At 44.6% G+C, this 27949-nt stretch overlaps 1 protein-coding gene across 1 annotated transcript in view; it reads right to left on the bottom strand.

Annotated features, from left to right (window-relative positions):
* The window catches only part of LOC147703053 (actin-binding LIM protein 3-like), a 181107-nt gene that overhangs the window by 15076 nt on the left and 138082 nt on the right, over window positions 1-27949 (bottom strand). The window contains exons 8-11 of the mRNA XM_086929469.1: window positions 19432-19461; window positions 7311-7369; window positions 6365-6425; window positions 2768-2775 (exon numbers count right to left, since the gene is read on the bottom strand). Of these exons, the coding sequence (XP_086785595.1) occupies window positions 2768-2775; window positions 6365-6425; window positions 7311-7369; window positions 19432-19461 (158 nt within the window). The remainder of the gene's footprint in view (window positions 1-2767; window positions 2776-6364; window positions 6426-7310; window positions 7370-19431; window positions 19462-27949) is intronic.

Here is a 27949-nt window from a genome sequence, read left to right as displayed (position 1 = left end):
ACCCTTGGGCAAGGCAAGAGGGCATGGCACAGTGCAACCACCAGGCCCACAGACAAGTCCGAAATGGGAAGACATTTTATGCCCCACCATTAGGCAAGGTGTGGGGCATGCGCATAACCCTCCTGGTCCTAATCCATGGATAGGATGAAGGCTCTTTCTAGTTACATCTCTCCGCAGCCTGCATAATAGTCCAGCAGGATCTGGATAATGTGGTAGCCGTAGAGCAAGGCCCGCACACTAATGCACCACCGACTATCCCACTGTGCTGCATTTGATTCTTTTTCCTTTCCTTTCTTATGTTCATGGACATGGGGTGAGAAGGAGCCAGGGCACATTTTTTTTTTGTGCAAAATATTCTTTGTTTTTTTATCCGGAGATCATGAGAAACAAATGAGGTACAGAGTGTTGGCCGTTCTCTTTACACATTCACATTTCACCCCAAAGCACAGGAAATCCACAAAACTAAGTAAATGCGGATGATGGAAAGGCTGCTATGCCACAAAATTTTGGTAAACCCCCTGGTTTCCGAGTTTTGCTGAAGGTAGTAAGCTTGCTATGGAAAACCCAAATTCAATTAAAAAGTGTCCACTTTCGATCAATTTGCCGCCTGCTACTATTTTTAATGTTATCTCCTTATGTGCAGAGAAAATTTGTTAAAAAATGACTACGTTAATCAGGGTAACACACCCGGATCTCATGTGGGCTGAGGTGCCAACCTTAAATACAATGATGTGAGTTGCCAGCTTCCACACCCTGCCTATGGCTGTGTGCGGAAGGCACTCAACGCAGGGCATCTGGTCTTTTCATGTGCCCACATCTCTTGCCCTCAGAGTTGCCAGCAGCCCCACCCACCAGATCTTTGGCAGAACCCCGCCTCCACTCTCATTATCACCCCACCAAATAACGGGTACACCCTTTGACCATGCAAAGTAGGTGATGGTCAAATTCCAATACGGCACCTGAGTGTGCCTTGGGCACAGTAGCAGCTCATACCCTGCCAAAGTAGTGGGGCAGGCCAGAGGAGGAAGATGGGGAGGATGGGAAAATAAAATAACCTACCTGATTGCCGCCGTCGAATGCATCACGCTCTTCCGTCGTCTGGGCACAGGCTCCCAGAATGCACTGCAGCCAATCCTGAAGCTGCATGAAAACAGTCAGGTTTGACCTGAGCGTTGGTACTGTGTGCTCCCAGGAGGACGGGGAGCCTGAGCCTGCTTTCTCCTGCCCCAGCAACGCAGCTGGGGCTGGAGAAAGCTTCACTGCGCATGAAGGTTTGGCTGGCCTGCGACGGCTGGCCAAACCCTGATGCGAAGAGAAGGGAATGCATTACCACTCCCCCACCACAGTATCATCCCCTGGACCCACCCGGAAGGCTCGTCAGAGTCCTAGGGGCGGGTCCAGAGGGATTAAAATAAAACGATAATATAACAGGTTTTATATCGTTTTATTTGCGGGTGGTGCCAGGGGTGAGTAGCTCCTCCGCCCTAGTGGTGGGGCTGCTGCTGCTTGGGCAGATGACATGGCCTTTGGCTGCATCGAGCATGCCCCAGTAGACCATGTTCTTCCATAAAAGGTTAAGATGCCTTTGGTATCACCCTTTTCTAAATAAGAACAGAGATGTATTTACCAGAGGTGGACTGGTTTCGCAAATTTAGGTAATTCTTGACACACCAGGTTCTTTGTAGGTCCAGGAGAACTGAGGCAGAGTCAGTAACATGTCAAGCTACTGTCTCTGTCCAGCCCACCAGGCTTGCAGGGCCCTACATGTTGGAAACTTTTCTGATAAGCCAGTCCACATCTATGCACTGCAGCTAGATCCAGCAGCGTAACGCAAAACGATAGGGCCCCCCTTTGGAATGTGATGAGGGGGCCAATGAGTCTCCCATATCTCATAGATATTCATTGGCCTTGGGCTGAATGGAGGTCCCCTAAAGGGTTGGTTGGGGGAACTGTGGAGCAGGGGCCTGGTTACGCCCCTGGCTAGAGCAGATAAAATTAAATAATAGCAAAAGACAGTATAGACATTACATTAAGTAATAAGTCGTCGCCTAAAAGATAAAATTGTAGGTTGGCTTTCACATCTCATGGTGTCTCATTCTATGTTTCTGATTACAACTGAACTGCCAACTAGAAGCAGGTTACGAGAGGAACACCCAGAATTTAAACCACAGTGCTCTCCAAAATCTGAAACTCTCTTTACCTCATAACTGATAAGGTAAATTCAGAGAGGATATTCACAAAAGGAATTGATCATTTCTGATTTTGAATGGCCATATGCGCTTATAAATATTTGCAGACTCTCACTGCAGTTTAATCTAGAATTCAAAAAAAGCAATAGGAACTCAAAATTGTCAGGAGCCTTCAATCTCATGCAGGGTGTAGTGCAAGGCAGAGAGGCCGGAAACAAGCATTGGTCATTCACTTAAATAGGGTTTCTGATCAAGCAAACCAGTTGCTCAATGACTTCTGCATTTCAATTTCTTTGCTCATAAGTAGCAGAAGGAGGGATTAATTGGTCCTTTGGAGAATCACCACTAGTATTAGCTCACCTTGGTATCATCCGCAGTGACCAAGGCACTTGGGCTGGTATATTGTCAAAGTGTGTAAATCATTTGGTTTACGCCATCAAGTAAAACCCTGACCCTATCATCAATTTACAACCTTATTGATGGACTAGGATTCAAGGCTCCAGCATCCATCTCATTCACTATACGCAGCATGAAGAAGAGGGCCGGCGCCTGCTCCCGGAACCAGTGAAGCCTCTTACCTTGTACTCTGCAAAGACAAATCAAGACAAGGAGGGAAAGATCAGTTCAGTCACTGCCCCAAATCACACAAATGAGTTTATCAATTCTAGTTCAAGCCTTTCCTGGAAGTGAACAAATCACCGCCCATGCCATGCAGCAAGAGAGAAAACAAACCCTGCAAGCTGCAACAAGGTTCCAATAAGCCCCTTACTGAACACATGAGAGACCACATGATAACCTTAACAACAACTACAAAAGGGAGAAATTCACTTTTAGTTTTTGTTTGCAGAGGCTGAGGAAACCAGATCATGTCATGGTAGATAGCACAGGACAGAATGATGGGTGAATTTTTAATAGCAGTTACCTGGATTCAATAAACGCAGTGTTGTCTTCTGTTTAATAAGGGATCTGAACAAGCAGTGGATGAACTCTGGCAGATCTACACTTCCTGTGATGGACGGTCTAGGGGGCCTGCAACAGTAGTGTTTAACCTCCTGGAGATTTACATAACTGTGATAGGTTATATTGGGGCTCTGCAATGGCTGTGAGTTGGTTCGTAGAGATCGACAAATCCAATGAGGGGTGTTTTTTAGGATCTGCACTATAAACAGGCCCGGACTGGCCATAGTGGGCATCGGGAAATCCCCCGTTGCGCCGCATGGGTGGGGACCGGTTTTAGGCCCCTGGGGGGCGTTTTTGTTACAGGGACGTTTTTGCAGTATAGCTGCAAAATCGGCACTGTAACAAAATCGGCCGAAAACCGGCCCCGGTACAGAGCTAGGCGGCACCCACAACCCCCCGCCCCCGAGTGGGGAGAGGGGGCCGGACGAGCACTTTGCCAAGGCCGGTTGTGGTTTCCTGACTATAAGTGATGGGTTTCCACTCATTGAGATGGGTGATCTTGGGGTTGTGCATGTCCAGATCTCTCACGGATCCTAGATCCATGCACTTCTAATGAAGGACACTGACTGGGGTTCATTAACACAGGACTTTTCCAGAGGCTGAAGTTTGGGTGGCATATTGTCTCTGTCGATCTGACCTCTCCCAGGACACTGACCAGGCCTGGAAACCAGTTTTTCTTACAGTGGACGTCTACAGTGAGCATTACATTGCAGCAGTGGGAGCTCATGGCTCTTTGTACTCCCATCATGCAATGCACTTGTAATTAGGCCTGGGCGGAATTTCGATTACGCCAACGTAATCAGAGTAATTTCGGTAACTCCATGTTACTCTTTGATGTGGAATTACCGATATTTACGTAATTACTCCTCCTGGTGTAACTAAAACTAATTTTGGGGTACATATCCTACAGAGAGAGCACATTTGGTGAGCACGAGTGACTGCTCATGCTCGCAATGCATATTCTGCTGCAACTGGTGCTGTTTCTTAACACAAAATTCATCCTCACGTTTGAACGTGAGTCTGCCTTTTGTGCTAAGAATATAGCGCTAAATGCCAGAAGTAAGTTGGGGAAAAATCCTATCCCAAGGGCAAGTTTAGTGACCGTGAGCAGCTGCTAGCACTCGCTCTTTGAGTACTGTTGCAGTTAACAGTATTTCTGAGAGCAAAATGCATCCACTTGTCACAAGGGGACATGTTTCTTCTAAGAAACAGCGCTATATGCCGAATTACTCTTTTTGTATAATTCAAGCATCATTTTGCATAATTCTTAGGTAATTCTGCGTGATTATCCTACATGGAATTACACATGTTATACCCACCCCTACATTTAATCTTTCCCATGTCGGCAATGGGTGTTGGTTTTATGTCCCCTCCATAGAGGGAGTATCCATGGAGGTGGAACCCTTGAACAGGAGGTTCTCTTGACATTTCTAAACTTCTGAAAGAGGATGGTCTTGGGAACAAACCCACCACCTTCAACAATGAATGGCACCCCTCAACAGAGGAGCTTGTGCAAATAGTCAGGGCCTGACTTGGCGGAGGGTACTCCATCCCAAAGGTGACAGATATCCCGTCTGAGTTATTACAAGTTCATTATATCCTATTGCACATGTAATAAGGCAGGTGGGATATCCATAATGTTTGCCATGAATCATCCGCCCACCAAGTTCTAAATCAGGACCTAAACCTCCAACAATGGCAGCTCTTTCTGCCTCTCCAGGAGGGGATACTCTTAGCAGAGCTGAGTTTTAAGAAGTGTCACACTGGAGCCGGGTGGCTCTCTGGTATCTTCAGCCTGCATCAGAGGGCAATATTAGGTGTGCTGATCTTCCAGGACAGGGTCTCTTGGTAATGTTAATCTTTCGTCAGAGAGTCTCTTATATGAATAGCAAACCTCGAATAAAAGTATATGTAAAAAAGGATGCAATTTCCCTGTTAATGCTAAAGAATGGATACCAACCCTACAACAGATGGTGCTGTCAGGAATGCTGTCCATCCAGGATAGGAATGCAGAAGCCTACTGACTCTCTAAGTATAGGGCTCTAAGAATGCTAATGCTCTAAGAATGCGCACTCGATGATGCTGTCCCTTGAATTTCATGCTGCTCTTTGGACGCTTATACTAATGCAGAGGGTAATATTAGGTATGCCCAGGGCCACTGGAATTATGCGATTGGGCGACCAGGCGATTTTTGCATTATTGTAGATTTGCCACATTTGCCACATAATCTATCATCTGCTGTATAATCTGCATATTTTTAACAACAACAAAAAATGTGTTTCTAGCTCAATTGGTTCAAAAGTTAGTAAAAACGTAGCAGCACATGCTGCAGCTCAGTGACTTACTCTTTGCAAAGGTTGACTGCTCACCTTTATGTAACTTATTGCTATATTTGGATGTAATACTGTTACTAATGAGGTACAACTAATGCCAGACAATGTTAACAAGTTTAAAAATGTCGAAATAAGGTAGTAATTATATCACAAAATATGCTGCATGAATGCCACTTAATTTGCCGTTTCATGCCAATTAATTTTCTCAACCCAGTCGCATAATTTGACCTTCCAATGCCACATTATTCTAGTGGCCCTGCGTATGCCACCCTGCAGAAGTGGGACCTACATACATGCTATCCTGCTAACACAGTGGTCATCGAGCTTTGTAATGCTGCCCCCCCCCCACCATGTACAAATATTTCCTCAGGGGCCACATTGGCAAACATTTTTTCCCACAATTATACTATATAAAATTAGCAGCTCTAAATATAGCTGACAATTTAAACATTGCAGTTATGTTAAGGCAAACGTGTGATTGCCGACATGCTATAGGCCGTCTGGTCTCCCTAATGTGTACACAGTGTGATCTTTATTAGGAATGGGGCATGGAGTTTGAGGGTTATTTGCACTTCCCATACCCGCACATTACAGAGAGCGCCAATGCCACTCTATTTTTCTCCACTAAACATACAGCCCTGTTTTCAGCATGATGCTCCACTTTGGCCAGTGCCTGATGCCCCCACTGAGATCAATTCAGCCTCCCAGGGTGGGGGGGGGTGGGGGGGTGGGGGGGGGGGGGGAGGTGGAGGGGGGTGTCCGCCCACCAGTTTGAAGAGCTTTGCTCTAACAGGCTTGGGGTTTGGGGCTTTAAGGACTACCAACCCCCCAGCACAGCATATTAGCCCCAGATAGGTACGAACTGCCCACATTGAGTCTTACCTCGCATTCCCCAGTTGACTGCATTCGTGCTGTCGTAGTGGAACAGTTCTGCGCTCGGATGCTGCAGGAAAAAGCAGAACTTAGAATGAGGAACATGGCAGAGGTTTCCCTATACAAAATCTCTGAGAGAAGTCTCTTCCCCTACACCAGCAACCCCTTTAAATCTTCCTCAAGGTGCAGTTTGAGCAAGAGACATCACCACCTCCTCTGACTGCCGTCCCTCTGCAGTCTGATGAAGTCTGGCTATATTGACATACTCTTTTTTGCCAACAGGTTGGTGTTTGTGAGAGGCACGCAGGAATTTGGCTGACTCAAATCCTGTTAGGGCTGGTGTCTTATGAAAAGTGAAATGTTGCTACCCCCTTATGCGTCAATGGAGCCATATTTGATAAATATAGTATGTTAAATTGCATGCTATTACATCATAGCATTCCTTTGCAACGCGGTTGTTACAACAACTGTGTTGTTAGAACGCGTTACCTTTACAACGCAAGTCATTAGATCGACTTGCTGTAGGGGGGCGCGCTGGATTTAGGAATAGTATAATTTACTATTCCAACTCCAGCCTGCCCAACAGTAGGAAAGGTGTTGGAATAGTAAATTCTACTATTCCTTAGGTTTGGGCGCCCCCTACAGCAAGTCAATCTAATGACTTGCGTTGTAAAGGCATTGCGTTCTAACGACTCGGTCGTTGTAACGACCACGTTGTAAAGGAACTGCTATGTAATGACTGTGTTGTAAACGCTTCCTCCGATATTTGAAACCTCCGTACTTGACGGTGCCCTTGGGAGATGCCTAGTGGTGCCTCGAAGGAGCCCTGCCCTAGATCCTATTTCGAAACTACCCAATTTCTCTGTTGCCCACCCCGCTTGGCGAGTAAAGCAGCAATCACATACAGACACACCCACTCTTACACCACCAACACACGGGCCCCTGTAACTCTTACCCTATGAAGCCCGTTCCGCCGGTAGGCTGGGAGAGAGGCCGACTTAGAAATCAGGGGATCTGAAACAGAATTTAAAACAATTTCTCAATTAATTACCTTGATAGGCGGCCAGAGAGAGCAAAGATTAATCGTTCTGTGATACGGTGCAGGGCAATCACGACCTGCATCACTTCCACCGCATTACACCTTTGAGGGAGAGCAGAGCAGCTCTTCTGCATCGACTTAAGGCTGGAAACTGTGACTATGCAAATGCCAATCTTTTCAAAAATGGACCTTCTTGACAAGTGGATCCATGGAGCCTATGAGTGGGGTACTGCCCCGAATGGTTTAACACGCTCTTTTATTGGTCAAGTATCGGCTCCTAAATACTAAAGCCATGAAGCTCTGAATAAGGGGGAATTAGGAGGAGTGCGATAGTACAGTATTGGGAGCTTTGAAAAGTGGTGCATTGTGGGTAATGATTCTTAATGGTGCAGTATTGGGAGCTTTTAAGATTGGTGCATTGTGTTTAATGATCATGAATAGTGCAGTACTGGGAGCGTTGATGAGTGGTGCATTGTGGGTAGTGATCCTGAATAGTGCAGTATCGGAGGCTTTGAAGATTGGTGCATTGTGTGTAATGATCCTGAATAGTGCGATAGTACAGTATTGGGAGCTTTGAAGAGTGGTGAATTGTGGGTAATGATCCTTAATGGTGCAGTATTGGGGGCTTTTTGAAGATTGGTGCATTGTGTGTAATGATCCTGAATAGTGCAGTATTGGGAGCTTTGAAGATTGGTGCATTGTGTGTAATAATTCTGAATACGACAGTACTGGGAACTTTAAAGATTTGTGCATTGTGTGTAATGATCCTGAATAGTGCAATAGTACAGTATTGGGAGCTTTGAAGAGTGGTGCATTATGGGTAATGATTCTTAATGGTGCAGTATTGGGAGCTTTGAAGATTGGTGCATTGTGTGTAATGATCCTAAATAGTGCAGTATTGGGGGCTTTGAAGATTGGTGCATTGTGTCTAATGATCCTGAATAGTGCAGTATTGGGAGCATTGAAGATTGGTGCATTGTGTGTAATGATCCTTAATGGTGCAGTATTGGGAGCTTTGCAGATTGGTGCATTGTGTGTAATGATCCCGAATGGTGCAGTATTGGGGGCTTTCAAGATTGGTGCATTGTGTGTAATGATCCTGAATAGTGCAGTATTGGGGGCTTTGAAGATTGGTGCATTGTGTGTAATTATCCTGAATAGTGCAGTATTGGGAGCTTTGAAGATTGGTGCATTGTGTGTAATGCTCCTGAATAGTCAGCATTGGAATCTTTGAAGATTGGTGCATTGTGTGTAATGATCCTGAATAGTGCAGTATTGGGGGCTTTGAAGATTGGTGCATTGTGTGTAATGATCCTGAATAGTGCAATAGTACAGTATTGGGAGCTTTGAAAAGTGGTGCATTGTGGGTAATGATTCTCAATGGTGCAGTATTGGGAGCTTTTAAGATTGGTGCATTGTGTTTAATGATCATGAATAGTGCAGTACTGGGAGCGTTGATGAGTGGTGCATTGTGGGTAGTGATCCTGAATAGTGCAGTATCGGAGGCTTTGAAGATTGGTGCATTGTGTGTAATGATCCTGAATAGTGCGATAGTACAGTATTGGGAGCTTTGAAGAGTGGTGAATTGTGGGTAATGATCCTTTATAGTGCAGTATTGGGGGCTTTTTGAAGATTGGTGCATTGTGTGTAATGATCCTGAATAGTGCAGTATTGGGAGCTTTGAAGATTGGTGCATTGTGTGTAATAATTCTGAATACGGCAGTACTGGGAACTTTAAAGATTTGTGCATTGTGTGTAATGATCCTGAATAGTGCAATAGTACAGTATTGGGAGCTTTGAAGAGTGGTGCATTATGGGTAATGATTCTTAATGGTGCAGTATTGGGAGCTTTGAAGATTGATGCATTGTGTGTAATGATCCTGAATAGTGCAGTATTGGAAGCTTTGAAGATTAGTGCATTGTGTGTAATGATCCTTAATGGTGCAGTATTGGAAGCTTTGAAGATTGGTGCATTGTGTGTAATGATCCTGAATAGTGCAGTATTGGGAGCTTTGAAGATTGGTGCATTGTGTGTAATGATCCTGAATAGTGCAGTATTGGGAGCTTTTAAGATTGGTGCATTGTGTGTAATGATCCTGAATAGTGCAGTATTGGGGGCTTTGAAGATTGGTGCATTGTGCGTAATAATCCTGAATAGTGCAGTATTGGGGGCTTTGAAGATTGGTGCATTGTGTGTAATGATCCTGAATAGTGCAGTATTGGAAGCTTTGAAGATTGGTGCATTGTGTGTAATGATCCTTAATGGTGCAGTATTGGGAGCTTTTAAGATTGGTGCATTGTGTGTAATGATCCTGAATAGTGCAGTATTGGAAGCTTTGAAGATTGGTGCATTGTGTGTAATGATCCTGAATAGTCAATAGTGCACTATTGGGAGCTTTGAAGAGTGGTGCATTGTGTGTAATGATCGTGAATAGTGCAGTATTTAAAGCTTTGAAGAATGGTACATTGTGTTTAATGATCCTGAACGGTGAAGTCTTAGGGGCTTTGAAGATTGGTGCATTTTTTGTAATGATCCTGTACGGTGCAGTATTGGGGGCTTTGAAGATTGGTGCATTGTGTGTAATGAACCTGAATAGTGCAGTGTTGGAAGCTTTGAAGATTTGTGCATTGTTTGTAATGATCCTGAATAGTGCAGTATTGGGGGCTTTGAAGATTGGTGCATTGTGTGTAATAAGCCTGAATAGTGCAGTACTGGGAACTTTGAAGATTTGTGCATTGTGTGTAATGATCCTGAATAGTGCAAGAGTACAGTATTTGGGAGCTTTGAAGAGTGGTGCAATATGGGTAATGAACCTTAATGTTGCAGTATTGGGGGCTTTGAAGATTGGTGCATTTTGTCTAATGATCCTGAATAGTGCAGTATTGGGGGCTTTGAAGATTGGTGCATTGTGTGTAATTATCCTGAATAGTGCCGTATTGGGAGCTTTGAAGATTGGTGCATTGTATGTAATGATCCTTAATGGTGCCGTATTGGGAGCTTTGAAGATTGGTGCATTGTGTGTAATGATCCTGAATAGTGCAGTATTGGGGGCTTTCAAGATTGGTGCATTGTGTGTAATGATGCTGAATAGTGCAGTATTGGGGGCTTTGAAGATTGGTGCATTGTGTGTAATTATCCTGAATAGTGCCGTATTGGGAGCTTTGAAGATTGGTGCATTGTATGTAATGATCCTGAATAGTCAGCATTGGAATCTTTGAAGATTGGTGCATTGTGTGTAATGATCCTGAATAGGGCAGTATTGGAAGCTTTGAAGATTGGTGCATTGTGTGTAATGATCCTGAATAATGTATTATTGGAAGCTTTGAAGATTGGTGCATTTTGTGTAATGATCCCTAATGGTGCAGTATTGGGAGTTTTTAAGATTGGTGCATTGTGTGTAATTATCCTGAATAGTGCAGTATTGGAAGCTTTGAAGATTGGTGCATTGTGTGTAATGATCCTTAATGGTGCAGTATTGGAAGCTTTGAAGATTGGTGCATTGTGTGTAATGATCCTGAATAGTTCAGTATTGGGGGCTTTGAAGGTTGGTGCATTTTTTGTAATGATCCTGAACGGTGCAGTATTGGGGGATTTGAAGATTGGTGCATTGTGTGTAATGAACCTGAATAGTGCAGTATTGGAAGCTTTGAAGATTGGTGCATTGTTTGTAATGATCCTGAATAGTGCAGTATTGGGGGCTTTGAAGATTGGTGCGTTGTGTGTAATGATCCTGAATAGTCAGCATTGGAATCTTTGAAGATTGGTGCATTGTGTGTAATGATCCTGAATAGTGCAGTATTGGGGGCTTTAAAGAATGGTGCATTGTGTGTAATGATCGTGAATAGTGCAGTATTGGGGGCTTTGAAGATTGGTGCATTGTGTGTAATGATCGTGAATAGTGCAGTATTGGAAGCTTTGAAGATTGGTGCATTGTGTGTAATAATCCTGAATAGTGCAGTATTGGAAGCTTTGAAGATTGGTGCATTGTGTATAGTGATCCTGAATGGTGCAGTATTGGGAGCTTTTAAGTTTGGTGCATTGTGTGTAATGATCATGAATAGTGCAGTATTGGAGGCTTTGAAGATTGGTGCATTGTGTGCAATGATCCTTAATATTCAATAGTGCACTATTGGGAGCTTTGAAGAGTGGTGCATTGTGTGTAATGATCGTGAATAGTGCAGTATTGGGGGCTTTGAAGATTGGTGCATTGTGTGTAATGATCCTGAATAGTGCAGTATTGGAAGCTTTGAAGATTGGTGCATTGTGTGTAATGATCCTTAATGGTGCAGTATTGGGAGCTTTTAAGATTGGTGCATTGTGTGTAATGATCCTGAATAGTGCAGTATTTGAAGCTTTGAAGATTGGTGCATTGTGTGTAAGATCCTTAATGGTGCAGTATTGGAAGCTTTGAAGACTGGTGCATTGTGTGTAATGATCCTGAATAGTGCAGTATTAGAAGCTTTGAAGATTGGTGCATTGTGTGTAATGATCCTGAATGGTGCAGAATTGGGAGCTTTTAAGATTGGTGCATTGTGTGTAATGATCCTGAATAGTGCAGTATTGGGGGCTTTGAAGATTGGTGCATTGTGTGTAATGATCCTGAATAGTCAATAGTGCACTATTGGGAGCTTTGAAGAGTGGTGCATTGTGTGTAATGATCGTGAATAGTGCAGCATTTAAAGCTTTGAAGAATGGTACATTGTGTGTAATGATCCTGAATGATGAAGTCTTAGGGGCTTTGAAGATTGGTGCATTTTTTGTAATGATCCTGTACGGTGCAGTATTGGGGGCTTTGAAGATTGGTGCATTGTTTGTAATGAAACTGAATAGTGCAGTATTGGAAGCTTTGAAGATTTGTGCATTGTTTGTAATGATCCTGAATAGTGCAGTATTGGGGGATTTGAAGATTGGTGCATTGTGTGTAATAATCCTGAACAGTGCAGTACTGGGAACTTTGAAGATTTGTGCATTGTGTGTAATGATCCTGAATAGTGCAAGAGTACAGTATTTGGGAGCTTTGAAGAGTGGTGCATTATGGGTAATGAACCTTAATGTTGCAGTATTGGGAGCTTTGAAGATTGGTGCATTGTGTGTTATGATCCTGAATAGTGCAGTATTGGGGGCTTTGAAGATTGGTGCATTTTGTCTAATGATCCTGAATAGTGCAGTATTGGGAGCATTGAAGATTGGTGCATTGTGTGTAATGATCCTTAATGGTGCCATATTGGGAGCTTTGAAGATTGGTGCATTGTGTGTAATGATCCTGAATAGTGCAGTATTGGGGGCTTTCAAGATTGGTGCATTGTGTGTAAAGATGCTGAATAGTGCAGTATTGGGGGCTTTGAAGATTGGTGCATTGTGTGTAATTATCCTGAATAGTGCAGTATTAGGAGCTTTGAAGATTGGTGCATTGTGTGTAATGATCCTGAATAGGGCAGTATTGGAAGCTTTGAAGATTGGTGCATTGTGTGTAATGTTCCTGAATAGTGCAGTATTGGGGGCTTTGAAGATTGGTGCATTGTTTGTAATGATCCTGAATAATGTATTATTGGAAGCTTTGAAGATTGGTGCATTTTGTGTAATGATCCCTAATGGTGCAGTATTGGGAGTTTTTAAGATTGGTGCATTGTGTGTAATGATCCTGAATAGTGCAGTATTGGAAGCTTTGAAGATTGGTGCATTGTGTGTAATGATCCTTAATGGTGCAGTATTGGAAGCTTTGAAGATTGGTGCATTGTGTGTAATGATCCTGAATAGTGCAGTATTGGGGGCTTTGAAGATTGGTGCATTTTTTGTAATGACCCTGAACGGTGCAGTATTGGGGGATTTGAAGATTGGTGCATTGTGTGTAATGAACCTGAATAGTGCAGTATTGGAAGCTTTGAAGATTGGTGCATTGTTTGTAATGATCCTGAATAGTGCAGTATTTGGGGGCTTTAAAGATTGGTGCGTTTTGTGTAATGATCCTGAATAGTCAGCATTGGAATCTTTGAAGATTTGTGCATTGTGTGTAATGATCCTGAATAGTGCAGTATTGGGGGCTTTAAAGATTGGTGCATTGTGTGTAATGATCGTGAATAGTGCAGTATTGGGGGCTTTGAAGATTGGTATATTGTGTGTAATGATCGTGAATAGTGCAGTATTGGAAGCTTTGAAGATTGGTGCATTGTGTGTAATAATCCTGAATAGTGCAGTATTGGAAGCTTTGAAGATTGGTGCATTGTGTATAGTGATCCTGAATGGTGCAGTATTGGGAGCTTTTAAGTTTGGTGCATTGTGTGTAATGATCATGAATAGTGCAGTATTGGGGGCTTTGAAGATTGGTGCATTGTGTGCAATGATCCTGAATAGTGCAGTATTGGAAGCTTTGAAGATTGGTGCATTGTGTGTAATGATCGTGAATAGTGCAGTATTGGGGGCTTTGAAGATTGGTGCATTGTGTGTAATGATCCTGAATAGTGCAGTATTGGAAGCTTTGAAGATTGGTGCATTGTGTGTAATGATCCTTAATGGTGCAGTATTGGGAGCTTTTAAGATTGGTGCATTGTGTGTAATGATCCTGAATAGTGCAGTATTTGAAGCTTTGAAGATTGGTGCATTGTGTGTAAGATCCTTAATGGTGCAGTATTGGAAGCTTTGAAGACTGGTGCATTGTGTGTAATGATCCTGAATAGTGCAGTATTAGAAGCTTTGAAGATTGGTGCATTGTGTGTAATGATCCTGAATGGTGCAGAATTGGGAGCTTTTAAGATTGGTGCATTGTGTGTAATGATCCTGAATAGTGCAGTATTGGGGGCTTTGAAGATTGGTGCATTGTGTGTAATGATCCTGAATAGTCAATAGTGCACTATTGGGAGCTTTGAAGAGTGGTGCATTGTGTGTAATGATTGTGAATAGTGCAGCATTTAAAGCTTTGAAGAATGGTACATTGTGTGTAATGATCCTGAACGATGAAGTCTTAGGGGCTTTGAAGATTGGTGCATTTTTTGTAATGATCCTGTACGGTGCAGTATTGGGGGCTTTGAAGATTGGTGCATTGTTTGTAATGAAACTGAATAGTGCAGTATTGGAAGCTTTGAAGATTTGTGCATTGTTTGTAATGATCCTGAATAGTGCAGTATTGGGGGATTTGAAGATTGGTGCATTGTGTGTAATAATCCTGAACAGTGCAGTACTGGGAACTTTGAAGATTTGTGCATTGTGTGTAATGATCCTGAATAGTGCAAGAGTACAGTATTTGGGAGCTTTGAAGAGTGGTGCATTATGGGTAATGAACCTTAATGTTGCAGTATTGGGAGCTTTGAAGATTGGTGCATTGTGTGTTATGATCCTGAATAGTGCAGTATTGGGGGCTTTGAAGATTGGTGCATTTTGTCTAATGATCCTGAATAGTGCAGTATTGGGAGCGTTGAAGATTGGTGCATTGTGTGTAATGATCCTTAATGGTGCCGTATTGGGAGCTTTGAAGATTGGTGCATTGTGTGTAATGATCCTGAATAGTGCAGTATTGGAAGCTTTGAAGATTGGTGCATTGTTTGTAATGATCCTTAATGGTGCAGTATTGGGAGCTTTTAAGATTGGTGCATTGTGTGTAATGATCCTGAATAGTGCAGTATTTGAAGCTTTGAAGATTGGTGCATTGTGTGTAAGATCCTTAATGGTGCAGTATTGGAAGCTTTGAAGACTGGTGCATTGTGTGTAATGATCCTGAATAGTGCAGTATTAGAAGCTTTGAAGATTGGTGCATTGTGTGTAATGATCCTGAATGGTGCAGAATTGGGAGCTTTTAAGATTGGTGCATTGTGTGTAATGATCCTGAATAGTGCAGTATTGGGGGCTTTGAAGATTGGTGCATTGTGTGTAATGATCCTGAATAGTCAATAGTGCACTATTGGGAGCTTTGGAGAGTGGTGCATTGTGTGTAATGATCGTGAATAGTGCAGCATTTAAAGCTTTGAAGAATGGTACATTGTGTGTAATGATCCTGAACGATGAAGTCTTAGGGGCTTTGAAGATTGGTGCATTTTTTGTAATGATCCTGTACGGTGCAGTATTGGGGGCTTTGAAGATTGGTGCATTGTTTGTAATGATCCTGAATAGTGCAGTATTGGGGGATTTGAAGATTGGTGCATTGTGTGTAATAATCCTGAACAGTGCAGTACTGGGAACTTTGAAGATTTGTGCATTGTGTGTAATGATCCTGAATAGTGCAAGAGTACAGTATTTGGGAGCTTTGAAGAGTGGTGCATTATGGGTAATGAACCTTAATGTTGCAGTATTGGGAGCTTTGAAGATTGGTGCATTGTGTGTTATGATCCTGAATAGTGCAGTATTGGGGGCTTTGAAGATTGGTGCATTTTGTCTAATGATCCTGAATAGTGCAGTATTGGGAGCATTGAAGATTGGTGCATTGTGTGTAATGATCCTTAATGGTGCCGTATTGGGAGCTTTGAAGATCGGTGCATTGTGTGTAATGATCCTGAATAGTGCAGTATTGGGGGCTTTCAAGATTGGTGCATTGTGTGTAAAGATGCTGAATAGTGCAGTATTGGGGGCTTTGAAGATTGGTGCATTGTGTGTAATTATCCTGAATAGTGCAGTATTAGGAGCTTTGAAGATTGGTGCATTGTGTGTAATGATCCTGAATAGGGCAGTATTGGAAGCTTTGAAGATTGGTGCATTGTTTGTAATGTTCCTGAATAGTGCAGTATTGGGGGCTTTGAAGATTGGTGCATTGTTTGTAATGATCCTGAATAATGTATTATTGGAAGCTTTGAAGATTGGTGCATTTTGTGTAATGATCCCTAATGGTGCAGTATTGGGAGTTTTTAAGATTGGTGCATTGTGTGTAATGATCCTGAATAGTGCAGTATTGGAAGCTTTGAAGATTGGTGCATTGTGTGTAATGATCCTTAATGGTGCAGTATTGGAAGCTTTGAAGATTGGTGCATTGTGTGTAATGATCCTGAATAGTGCAGTATTGGGGGCTTTGAAGATTGGTGCATTTTTTGTAATGACCCTGAACGGTGCAGTATTGGGGGATTTGAAGATTGGTGCATTGTGTATAATGAACCTGAATAGTTCAGTATTGGAAGCTTTGAAGATTGGTGCATTGTTTGTAATGATCCTGAATAGTGCAGTATTGGGGGCTTTGAAGATTGGTGCGTTTTGTGTAATGATCCTGAATAGTCAGCATTGGAATCTTTGAAGATTTGTGCATTGTGTGTAATGATCCTGAATAGTGCAGTATTGGGGGCTTTACAGATTGGTGCATTGTGTGTAATGATCGTGAATAGTGCAGTATTGGGGGCTTTGAAGATTGGTGCATTGTGTGTATTGATCGTGAATAGTGCAGTATTGGAAGCTTTGAAGATTGGTGCATTGTGTGTAATAATCATGAATAGTGCAGTATTGGACGCTTTGAAGATTGGTGCATTGTGTATAGTGATCCTGAATGGTGCAGTATTGGGAGCTTTTAAGATTGGTGCATTGTGTGTAATGATCATGAATAGTGCAGTATTGGGGGCTTTGAAGATTGGTGCATTGTGTGCAATGATCCTTAATAGTCAATAGAGCACTATTGGGAGCTTTGAAGAGTGGTGCATTGTGTGTAATGATCATGAATAGTGCAGTATTGGAAGCTTTGAAGAATGGTGTTTGTGTGTGATGACCCTGAACGGTACCGTATTGGGGACTTTGAAGATTGGTGCATTTTGTGTAATGATCCTAAACGGTGCAGTATTGGGGATTTGAAGATTGGTGCATTTTGTGTAATGATCCCGAACGGTGCAGTATTGGGGGCTTTGAAGATTGGTGCATTGTGTGTAATGATCCGGAATAGTGCAGTATTGGGGGCTTTGAAGATTGGTGCACTGTGTGTAATGATCCTGAATAGTCAATATTGGAAGCTTTGAAGATTGGTGCATTGTGTGTAATGAACCGGAATAGTGCAGGATTGGAAGCTTTGAAGATTGGTGCATTGTGTGTAATGATCCTGAATAGTGCAGTGTTGGGGGCTTTGAAGATTGGTGCATTGTGTGTAATGATCCTGAATAGTCCACATTGGATTCTTTGAAGATTGGTGCATTGTGTGTAATGATCCTGAATAGTGCAGTATTGGGACTTCGAAGATTTCTGCATTGTGTGTAATGATTCTGAATAGTGCAGTATTGGGGGCTTTGAAGATTGCTGCATTGTGTGTAATGATCCTGAATAGTGCAGTATTGGAAGCTTTGAAGATTGGTGCATTGTGTGTAATGCTCCTTAATAGTGCAGTATTGGGAACTTTTAAGCTTGGTGCATTGTGTGTAATGATCCCGAATAGTGCAGTATTAGATGCTTTGAAGATTGGTGCATTGTGTGTAATGATCCTTAATGGTGCAGTATTGGAAGCTTTGAAGATTGGTGCATTGTGTGTAATGACTCTAAATAGTGCAGTATTGGGGGCTTTGAAGAGTGGTGCATTGTGTGTAATGATCCTGAATAGTGCAGTATTGGGGGCTTTGAAGAGTGGTGCATTGTGTGTAATGATCCTGAATAGTGCAGTATTGGGGCTTTGAATAGTGCTGCATTGTGAGTCCAAATGTGAAGTGTTCGGAGCACTGATCATTGGCACATGCTGTGTCAATGAAACGACCCTTGCAAGCGTTGAATAGTGGTTCGCCGAGTCCTAGACAGTGGAATGTTCGATACTCTGAACCTCATGAATTTATACATACAATGGTTGCACACAAAAATTAGAGCTTTTTGAGCACTAACATAAGGAGTATTAGCAGCATTAACGATTAATGTTAACATCCAGAAATAACAGAATGTGGCCTCATTAATACTGGAATGTTCAACATGATGAATAGTGGAATGTTGGTTGCTGAGTAATGTGTAGGATACGGCTCAGCATAAATTGTGGATGTTGGTCTCCACAAATAGTTGGGTGTTTTCTGTCATACATAGAGGAATGCTGCCTATTTGGAAAAATTTTATGTTAGCAGTAATGAATAGTGTAATGTTGACTTTAATGCTTTGTGGAATATTTGCTCTCGTAAACAGTGGAACATTAGGTGTGATGAATAATGGCATATTGGCTTTCACAAACAGTGGAACGGCCATCTTGAAAAGTGGGATATTTGCTTTCGTAATCAGTATAACACTGGATGTTGTGAATAGGAGAACGTTGACAGTCATGAAAAGTAGGATATTGGCTCTTTCAAATAGTGTCACATTGGATTTCATGACTAGTGGTATTGGCTATCATAAGCCATCGAATCTTGGCCGTCGTGAATAGTGGTATATTGGCTGCCGTAAACAGTGGAAATTTGGCCTTCGTCAATAGTGGGGTATTGGCTGCTGTAAACAGTGGAATGTTGGCCTTCGTCAATAGTGGGATATTGGCTGCTGTAAACAGTGGAATGTTGGCCTTTGTGAATAGTCGGATATTGGCTGCCGTAAACAGTGGAATGTTACGGCCTTCGTCAATAGTGGGATATTGGTTCTCATAAACAGTAGAACGTTGACCGTTTTGAATTCTGGAATGGTGTTCCCCATAAATAGTGAGATAGTGGTGAATAATCGAGGTCATGAACACAGGAATGTCGGTCGTCTTAAAAGCAAATAGTAGCATGTGGGTCAATGTGGAAGAGTGACATTTTGACTCACAGAACTATGCCCTCAAACGTGTAGCGTTTACTCTCTACTATAGTGACCCTCTGGTGCACGTAACTCCCTTTGTGCTCCCTCTTCATACCACCTAGACACAGAATTTCAAGATAATTCCTCCGTCAACTTAAACAAACACGCCTTCCATTTGCGCAAGAAGCCTGTTTTGCCAGCGATAAGGCCCGCCCACCCGGAGTCCTGCAGAGGTGCTGACCGCACTCCAGACTCTGTCTCGGTAAATAAACGCAGCGCTCTTAGACAGCCGCTGACAGACACGGATCCTGGCGGCCCAACAATGCTGGGATCCGCTGACACGGCCTCCGGGGCACGACAAGCCCTTGCACGGCTCGGCGGGCGCGCGGCCAAGGAACAAGACACACTCACCACTGTCTGCCAAGAACTGCATCCTGGGAGCTGAGGGGAGACAAAGTGCACAGTCAGTCAGTGCGCTAGCCGCAAACAAAGCGCCGCAGGGGGTGTGTGGGAGGGGGAGGGGCACGGGGTACCCACCGAAGAAGGGAAGGATATTGGGGTGTAGATATGACATGGCTCTCACATAGTGGTCCCTGTACTTCATTTCATCCCGCACTATCCCCGAAAGGAAAGCCTCTTTTCACATGCATTCCGCAGTCGGGTTTCATCTACCACAATAATATTTGTCTGTAGAATAACATTACTTTTTTCGCTTTAGAGTGAGAGTAATGTCGACAAAGAAAACATGGTGCACTTTTCTGCACCTGGATTAATGTGTAAAGTGGCACAATGAATTAATGTATATTCCAGTAATGTCTATACAAATCTGTGCAACAATTGTGTACACGTTTGACGGACGCCTAACTATGAAATTATATTTTACAGATATTACGAAAAAGTAAAAAAAAAAAATCAATATGTCTTTTAGGATGCCCTATGGTGAAATAAGTGAACACTGACTCGACATTACGTTTGTTTCTTGTCATTTCCATGCCATCATGTATGTGAGTTAGTAACTCACTAGTGCTTCGTAGAGAAACTACGCTATGACACTCCCGCAAGAATCAAGCACCTAGAGGGAGCTACTAGGCTGCCTGATTGCCGGAGTAAAGCTGTGGCCTTGGGTCTCCACCAATCAACGGTCTCCACCCCGCACACTGACCAATAGATACCCTCTCATGTCTCCTGGATTCCATGGGCAGGTCTCACAGGAGTGAACCAAACATATGTATGCGTCGGACTGTGTGTTAGCTATTGGATTGCATGTCTGATCTCATCAAGTTTAACATGCACAAATGTACATTATTTAAAAAGATGTAGCCAATCATAACATCTTTACCGAGTCATGTGTTCATGTTGCCATATGAATAAATGACGAATTACTACAGACAACCTAAAAGTGAATAGTTAGGACAATAAAGCAATATCTTTTTGTTTTGCAGTGCCATCTAACTGACCGGTGATCCCATCATAGTTATTGGTTAACTCACAGAACATTGAGGGCCATACTTATCAATGTTTTGCGTCTCCCTTGCACCATAAGGGGGCGGAAGGGCAACACAAAACCTAGATGAGATTTATCAAGCCACGCAAGGCCACTATGCATGACTCTGCCCGGCTTGGGTAAGTGTGGAGTTATGCAAAGCAGAGCAAGTTGCTTTCTGGCACTACACTGCCCCCGGGAGGGGTTCCATGGGTGGAGCGTGGATGTGGTTCCATGGGTGGAGCGTGGGTGTGGTTCCATGGGTGGAGCGTGGGTGTGGTTCCATGGGGGGAGCATCGATGTGGTTCCATGGGTGGAGCGTGGATGTGGTTCCATGGGGGGAGCATGGATGTGGTTCCATGGGTGGAGCGTGGGTGTGGTTCCATGGGTGGAGCGTGGATGTAGTTCCATGGGTGGAGCGTGGGTGTGGTTCCATGGGTGGAGCGTGGGTGTGGTTCCATGGGTGGAGCGTGGTTGTGGTTCCATGGGTGGAGTGTGGATGTGGTTCCATGGGGGGGAGCGTGGATGTGGTTCCATGGGTGGAGCGTGGATGTGGTTCCATGGGTGGAGCGTGGTTGTGGTTCCATGGGTGGAGCGTGGGTGTGGTTCCATGGGTGGAGCGTGGGTGTGGTTCCATGGGGGGAGCATGGATGTGGTTCCATGGGTGGAGCGTTGATGTGGTTCCATGGGGGGAGCATGGATGTGGTTCCATGGGTGGAGCGTGGGTGTGGTTCCATGGGTGGAGCGTGGATGTAGTTCCATGGGTGGAGCGTGGGTGTGGTTCCATGGGTGGAGCGTGGGTGTGGTTCCATGGGGGGAGCGTGGTTGTGGTTCCATGGGTGGAGCGTGGGTGTGGTTCCATGGGGGGAGCATGGATGTGGTTCCATGGGTGGAGCGTGGATGTGGTTCCATGGGGGGAGCATGGATGTGGTTCCATGGGTGGAGCGTGGATGTGGTTCCATGGGTGGAGTGTGGGTGTGGTTCCATGGGTGGAGCGTGGGTGTGGTTCCATGGGTGGAGCGTGGGTGTGGTTCCATGGGTAGTGTGGGTGTGGTTCCATGGGGGGAGCATGGATGTGGTTCCATGGGTGGAGCGTGGATGTGGTTCCATGGGGGGAGCATGGATGTGGTTCCATGGGTGGAGCGTGGGTGTGGTTCCATGGGTGGATCGTGGGTGTGGTTCCATGGGTGGAGCGTGGGTGTGGTTCCATGGGTGGAGCATGGGTGTGGTTCCATGGGGGGAGCGTGGGTGTGGTTCCATGGGTGGAGCGTGGGTGTGCTTCCATGGGGGAGCATGGATGTGGTTCCATGGGTGGAGCGTGGATGTGGTTCCATGGGGGGAGCATGGATGTGGTTCCATGGGTGGACCGTGGGTGTGGTTCCATGGGTGGACCGTGGGTGTGGTTCCATGGGGGGAGCGTGGGTGTGGTTCCATGGGTGGAGCGTGGGTGTGGTTCCATGGGTGGAGCGTGGTTGTGGTTCCATGGGTGGAGCGTGGGTGTGGTTCCATGGGTGGAGCGTGGGTGTGGTTCCATGGGTGGAGCGTGGGTGTGGTTCCATGGGTGGAGCGTGGTTGTGGTTCCATGGGTGGAGCGTGGGTGTGGTTCCATGGGTGGAGCGTGGTTGTGGTTCCATGGGTGGAGCGTGGGTGTGGTTCCATGGGTGGAGCGTGGGTGTGGTTCCATGGGTGTAGCATGGGTGTGGTTCCATGGGTGTAGCGTGGGTGTGGTTCCATGGGTGGAGCTTGTTGTGGTTCCATGGGTGGAGCGTGGGTGTGGTTCCATGGGTGGAGCGTGGGTGTGGTTCCATGGGTGGAGCGTGGGTGTGGTTCCATGGGTGGAGCGTGGTTGTGGTTCCATGGGTGGAGCGTGGGTGTGATTCCATGGGTGGAGCGTGGTTGTGGTTCCATGGGGGGAGCGTGGGTGTGGTTCCATGGGTGGAGCGTGGGTGTGGTTCCATGGGTGTAGCGTGGGTGTGGTTCCATGGGTGTAGCGTGGGTGTGGTTCTATGGGTGGAGCGTGGTTGTGGTTCCATGGGTGGAGCGTGGGTGTGGTTCCATGGGTGGAGCGTGGGTGTGGTTCCATGGGGGGAGCATGGATGTGGTTCCATGGGTGGAGCGTGGATGTGGTTCCATGGGGGGAGCATGGATGTGGTTCCATGGGTGGAGAGTGGGTGTGGTTCCATGGGTGGAGCGTGGATGTAGTTCCATGGGTGGAGCGTGGGTGTGGTTGCATGGGTGGAGCGTGGGTGTGGTTCCATGGGTGGAGCGTGGTTGTGGTTCCATGGGTGGAGCGTGGGTGTGGTTCCATGGGTGGAGCGTGGGTGTGGTTCCATGGGTGGAGCGTGGGTGTGGTTCCATGGGTGGAGCGTGGTTGTGGTTCCATGGGTGGAGCGTGGATGTGGTTCCATGGGTGGAGCGTGGGTGTGGTTCCATGGGTGGAGCGTGGGTGTGGTTCCATGGGTGGAGCGTGGGTGTGGTTCCATGGGTGGAGCGTGGGTGTGGTTCCATGGGTGGAGCGTGGTTGTGGTTCCATGGGTGGAGCGTGGGTGTGGTTCCATGGGTGGAGCGTGGGTGTGGTTCCATGGGTGGAGCGTGGTTGTGGTTCCATGGGTGGAGCGTGGTTGTGGTTCCATGGGTGGAGCGTGGGTGTGGTTCCATGGGTGCAGCGTGGGTGTGGTTCCATGGGTGAGGCGTGGTTGTGGTTTCATGGGTGGAGCGTGGGTGTGGTTCCATGGGTGGAGCGTGGGTGTTCCCACACATCCACCCATGGATACTGACGCATTCCCAGATTTACCAATTATGATAGACCAGGGAATGCGTCAGAATGCCATGCCTCCCACGGAGAGGCATAATGAGGAAAAATGACTTTATTTTTCCTAGTTGTTTGCTCTTTCTACGTGTGCTGCATTCTGTAGCACATAGAGATAGAGGAAAATTAGTCCGAGGATTGTATTTGTGTAGGAAGGTGTCACTTCCTGCACAAAAACAATACTGCACCATGGTGCAAGGGTGCCTGCGTGGGTGCCAGTTTGTGCGCCAATACAGGCAGATAGCAGGATTGAGCCATATATTGTTGAATACAGCGCCATCCTGCCCTCTCCCTTTCATGCAGCGCAGCCCGAAAAGGTGACTTGTTGCGTTGTGTGAAATGTTGATAAATGTGGCCTGAGTGTGCAAATTATTTTATGCTCAGTCTTGTGTAGCTCACTACTATTGGGTTGCCAATGTCGCAAAGGTTTTCAGCCTGCCCTATTCGTAAGGCCCTCATGTGTTTATTCCCACAAGCTTGTAATGTTTCCCCACAATGCCAGATGGCACTTCAAATAGATGTGTGCTTTACTTGCCAGTTAATTATAAAACCGGTTCCCTCACAACTTTGAAACAGAATGGAAGTTGCCAATCTCTTTTTTCTCACAAACTACTCAGAAGGGAGACTACTCTCCCAATTTACATATGAAAACCTACTTGAAGTGAACTTTTCCATCTATAGGTCCTCACTGTAGTAGTAGAATTAATTACTAGCTGTTCAAAAGAGAAATACTTTGCAACTTTCTGCATCCCTAGTTTTCATATTTGAATTCTTATGTTTTACTCACATGTTTTCCTTGAGTAACATCATGTAAAATACATGTGTACATATGGCATACAAAATAACATATGATCATGGATACATCAATGAACACAAAATAAGTAGAACACTGTCAGATGAGTGGCACACATTCGAATGACTGGTGGAATAGAAGAAATAGGTGAATTCTTGATTTAGATAGGAATTCTATGATGATGAACTATAAAATGGAAGTAATATGATATTTGAAGGATAATCTTAAAAACATGTAGCGATGACACGCCAGAAATTGCAATGTATTTATATAAGATAATGTTTTCGTGTAGTTTTAATGATGTACTGTGTATCCGATTGATAGATGTTGCCTGGACAGGTAAACAAGGTTAACGAATTCTGTGGATGTCTAGGAGGCCCATTATATTCTTTCTTCATTAGGCATATTACGATGTAAGTAGAGGGACTTGATTCAAGGATTATTACTGGTGTCTCAGGTAGTCGTGAATCAGATGATAAGATAACCTCCGGATAGGGGGATCCTCTTGTCTGCACGAGTGCCCGGTAACTAAACTACACGAAAACATAGGGGCAGATTTACAATCTGCCTAGATGCGTCACGTGGTAAATGGGTCGCAGGGATGCGCCACGTTTACGCCGCCGTTGCGTGACGCAACGACAGCGCAAGTCCGACATAAATCTGCCCCAAATTGTCTTCTACAAATACATTGCAAATTCGTATCTAAATCAAGAATTCATCTATTGCGTATATTGTGGCCTTCTTCCTGACTTTGGTTGTGCCGAAAGGCGCGTAGAAAATTCCACCAGTCATTCGAATTTGTGTCACTCATTTGACAGTGTTCTACTTATTTTGTGTGTTCATTTATTTATCCATGATCATATGGTATTATTCTAATAATTTTTTAATCTGCATTTAGTATGTTGTGAGTCTGAATGACAGATATGAAAATGAATGAATGATTTTTCAAAATACTTTCCTTTTTGTATAAATATTGAATAAAAGTTACATTTTCACTTTTTGATACATTTATTGTTGTCTTTGGTCCTGTTAGATAATTGTTACATATGTAGAAATAGCAATTTAGGTCTACATGTTGGTTGCCTAAAATCTGTACATTTATTGACATATGGAATACACATACAAACAGTGCACGTGGCCAAATCGCCCCAGTCCGCCTCCCACCATTCAAGTCCGAGGCCACTGAAGTCATCTGTGGCGTACCACAAGGATCCTCACTCAGCCCCACCCTCTTCAACGTATACATGAGCCCCCTCGCGACCATCGCCCGCCAACACAACCTCAACATCATCTCCTATGCGGATGACACTCAACTAATCCTTTCTCTCACCAATGACCCCAGCACCGCCAAAACTAACCTACACGAAGGAATGAAAGAAGTTGCCGAATGGATGAAACAAAGCCGTCTGAAACTGAACTCAGACAAAACAGAAGTCCTCATCTTAGGTACATCCCCCTCTGCATGGGACGACTCCTGGTGGCCGGAAGCCCTCGGAAAGGCACCCATCCCGACAGACCACGCACGGAACTTAGGCATCATACTGGACTCTTCACTCTCAATGAATAGACAAGTCCGCGCCGTATCCTCTTCCTGCTTCAACATTCTTCGCATGCTGAGAAAAACATTTCGCTGGATCCCCACCGAAACAAGGAAAACAGTCACCCATGCTCTGGTCACGAGCCGACTGGACTACGGAAACACCCTCTACGCAGGCATTACCGCTAAACTCCAGAAGAAACTCCAACGAATCCAAAACGCCTCAGCCAGGATCATATTAGACATCCCACGCAACGAACACATCTCCGACCACCTTAAAGACCTCCACTGGCTACCCGTCAATAAGAGGATCACTTTCCGACTGCTAACCCACGCACACAAATCACTCTACGACATCGGACCAGAATGCCTCAACTCACGACTGTCCTTCTACACACCCCCCCGCCAACTACGTTCTTCCAGCCAAGCCCTCGCCACTGTACCTCGCATCAACAAGTCCACCATGGGCGGCAGATCCTTCTCATACCTGGCTGCTAAAACATGGAACTCACTCCCCGCTTACCTTCGCCTTACCCAGAACCACCTAGCATTCAGAAAGCAGCTTAAAACGTGGATATTTGACAAGTAATCTTCCTCCCCTCTCTAAGCGCCTTGGGACCCTCTGGGTATGTAGTGCGCTATATAAATTCGCTGACTTGACTTGATTTGACTTGACTTGACAGTCCCCCACCGGTTGAACTCCATTCAATCCCCTTTAAGTGTCAGCACCCTGCGGCCTCAAGAATGTTCACCAATGTTAATCATCTTTTACAATATCTAGTCTGGTCTTGAATAGTACAACCTGTCAAGCACTATTTAATTATGCACTTTTGCGGAAAGCACTTTTTTACAAAAAAAAATGCAATCGATTGAGTGTTGTTTTACTTTGTTTTATGTATGTTTTTTTTACTGAAATAAATAATTAATTTATTCACGTATAATACATAATGTTCTCTGCTAGTTTTGTGACAATGGAAAATGTACTTATACAGGAAGCTGTACTTGGGAGATTTTGAAATATCATCTTCAAAATACACACCGCCTCTTCTCAAACCTATTCTTTCCAGACCCTTTGCAATCCTGCAGATCACAGCAGTTACAAAAAAACATCAATGTAACCAATACATTCCCCACAACATAAGACCTAGGTCCAACTTCACCATCTCCGTTTCTCCAAGTGAACCACCCCACTTTGCCATCCCTGCTTTCCTCACTTTAGACTTTCTTCCTTTCCCCTCATATAGACTCGAATGTATTTTTGATCCAGTTTTTCATGCAATAGCCAGTTACTGAATTCTATCAAATTGCAGGATATGGGCTCCATGCAGATCCCCAGAGTCAAGATAAGCACACCTCTCAATTCACCCTTGTTTGGAGGGTCTCACCCTCCTTGGACTCAGATCAACCTTCAAATAAGTGAAATAACTCCTGTAGACGTCAGTGGGTTTAATGGTGTGTCATTGGACTCAAACTGCAAAATCTCCTAATCCCGCCCTCTTTGGATACTCAAAGTTTGGGAGGTCTTCTTTAAGACCAGTGGCTCTCCGAGGACAGTCCACAGGAGCCCAGTTTCACAAGCCATGAAGAAGACTCTGGTCATATTTTGACAAATCAACTCCAGCTTGACACTACAGTCCCACTTAAAAAGCTAAAATGCATCTCCCGCCTGATAACATTTGATGTGACAATTGGCAGGTGATTGACAAAAATACTTTGTGTAGAACTTTCTGTAAGTGTCACAACCCATGGTGCTTCTGCCAGGGGGCATCATTATAGAGCACTTGCTCCGCACTCCCACCCTCGCCCCCTGGACGGCGAGTGACTTCTTTCCCATGCTGCATAGGAAGGTAAGTCATTGTTCAACAATGTTATCAATGCACATATTAAATTCTTCACTAACATCTTTTCTTCAACATACTATGTCAAATTTCTCTAATTACCAGAATTCCACCCACACTACTCTCACCTACTACATTTCCTTCTGAGTCACTCTTCCTACCTCTCTTCAAGGCCTCTAAGACTGCACACGTATATCTATGTATGGTATTCGTATGCTGCAAACATGACTAGTGATCAGTGGAGCACAGATTAGTGGGTGTAAGCTCATAGATATTGTTCACGGCTGTTCACAAACAGCAGACGACAGGTACATCTACAAGTTTTCCTTTATAAGACCACACTGTTGCTTACCCTGCACTATCACTATCACTCTCACTGCACGGCCTCTTAAAGGACTGCTGCTCTGGACCCCTCTGGTAAGTGTAGTGGGTAAGCAGGACTTGTCCAGGAGTGAGTCTCTATTCCTTC

The sequence above is a fragment of the Lissotriton vulgaris genome, chromosome 7, assembly GCF_964263255.1.
Source record: "Lissotriton vulgaris chromosome 7, aLisVul1.2, whole genome shotgun sequence".
NCBI lineage: Eukaryota > Metazoa > Chordata > Amphibia > Caudata > Salamandridae > Lissotriton > Lissotriton vulgaris.
The sequence above is the reverse complement of the archived record's forward strand: the minus strand, read 5'-3'. Positions and strand labels throughout refer to the sequence as shown.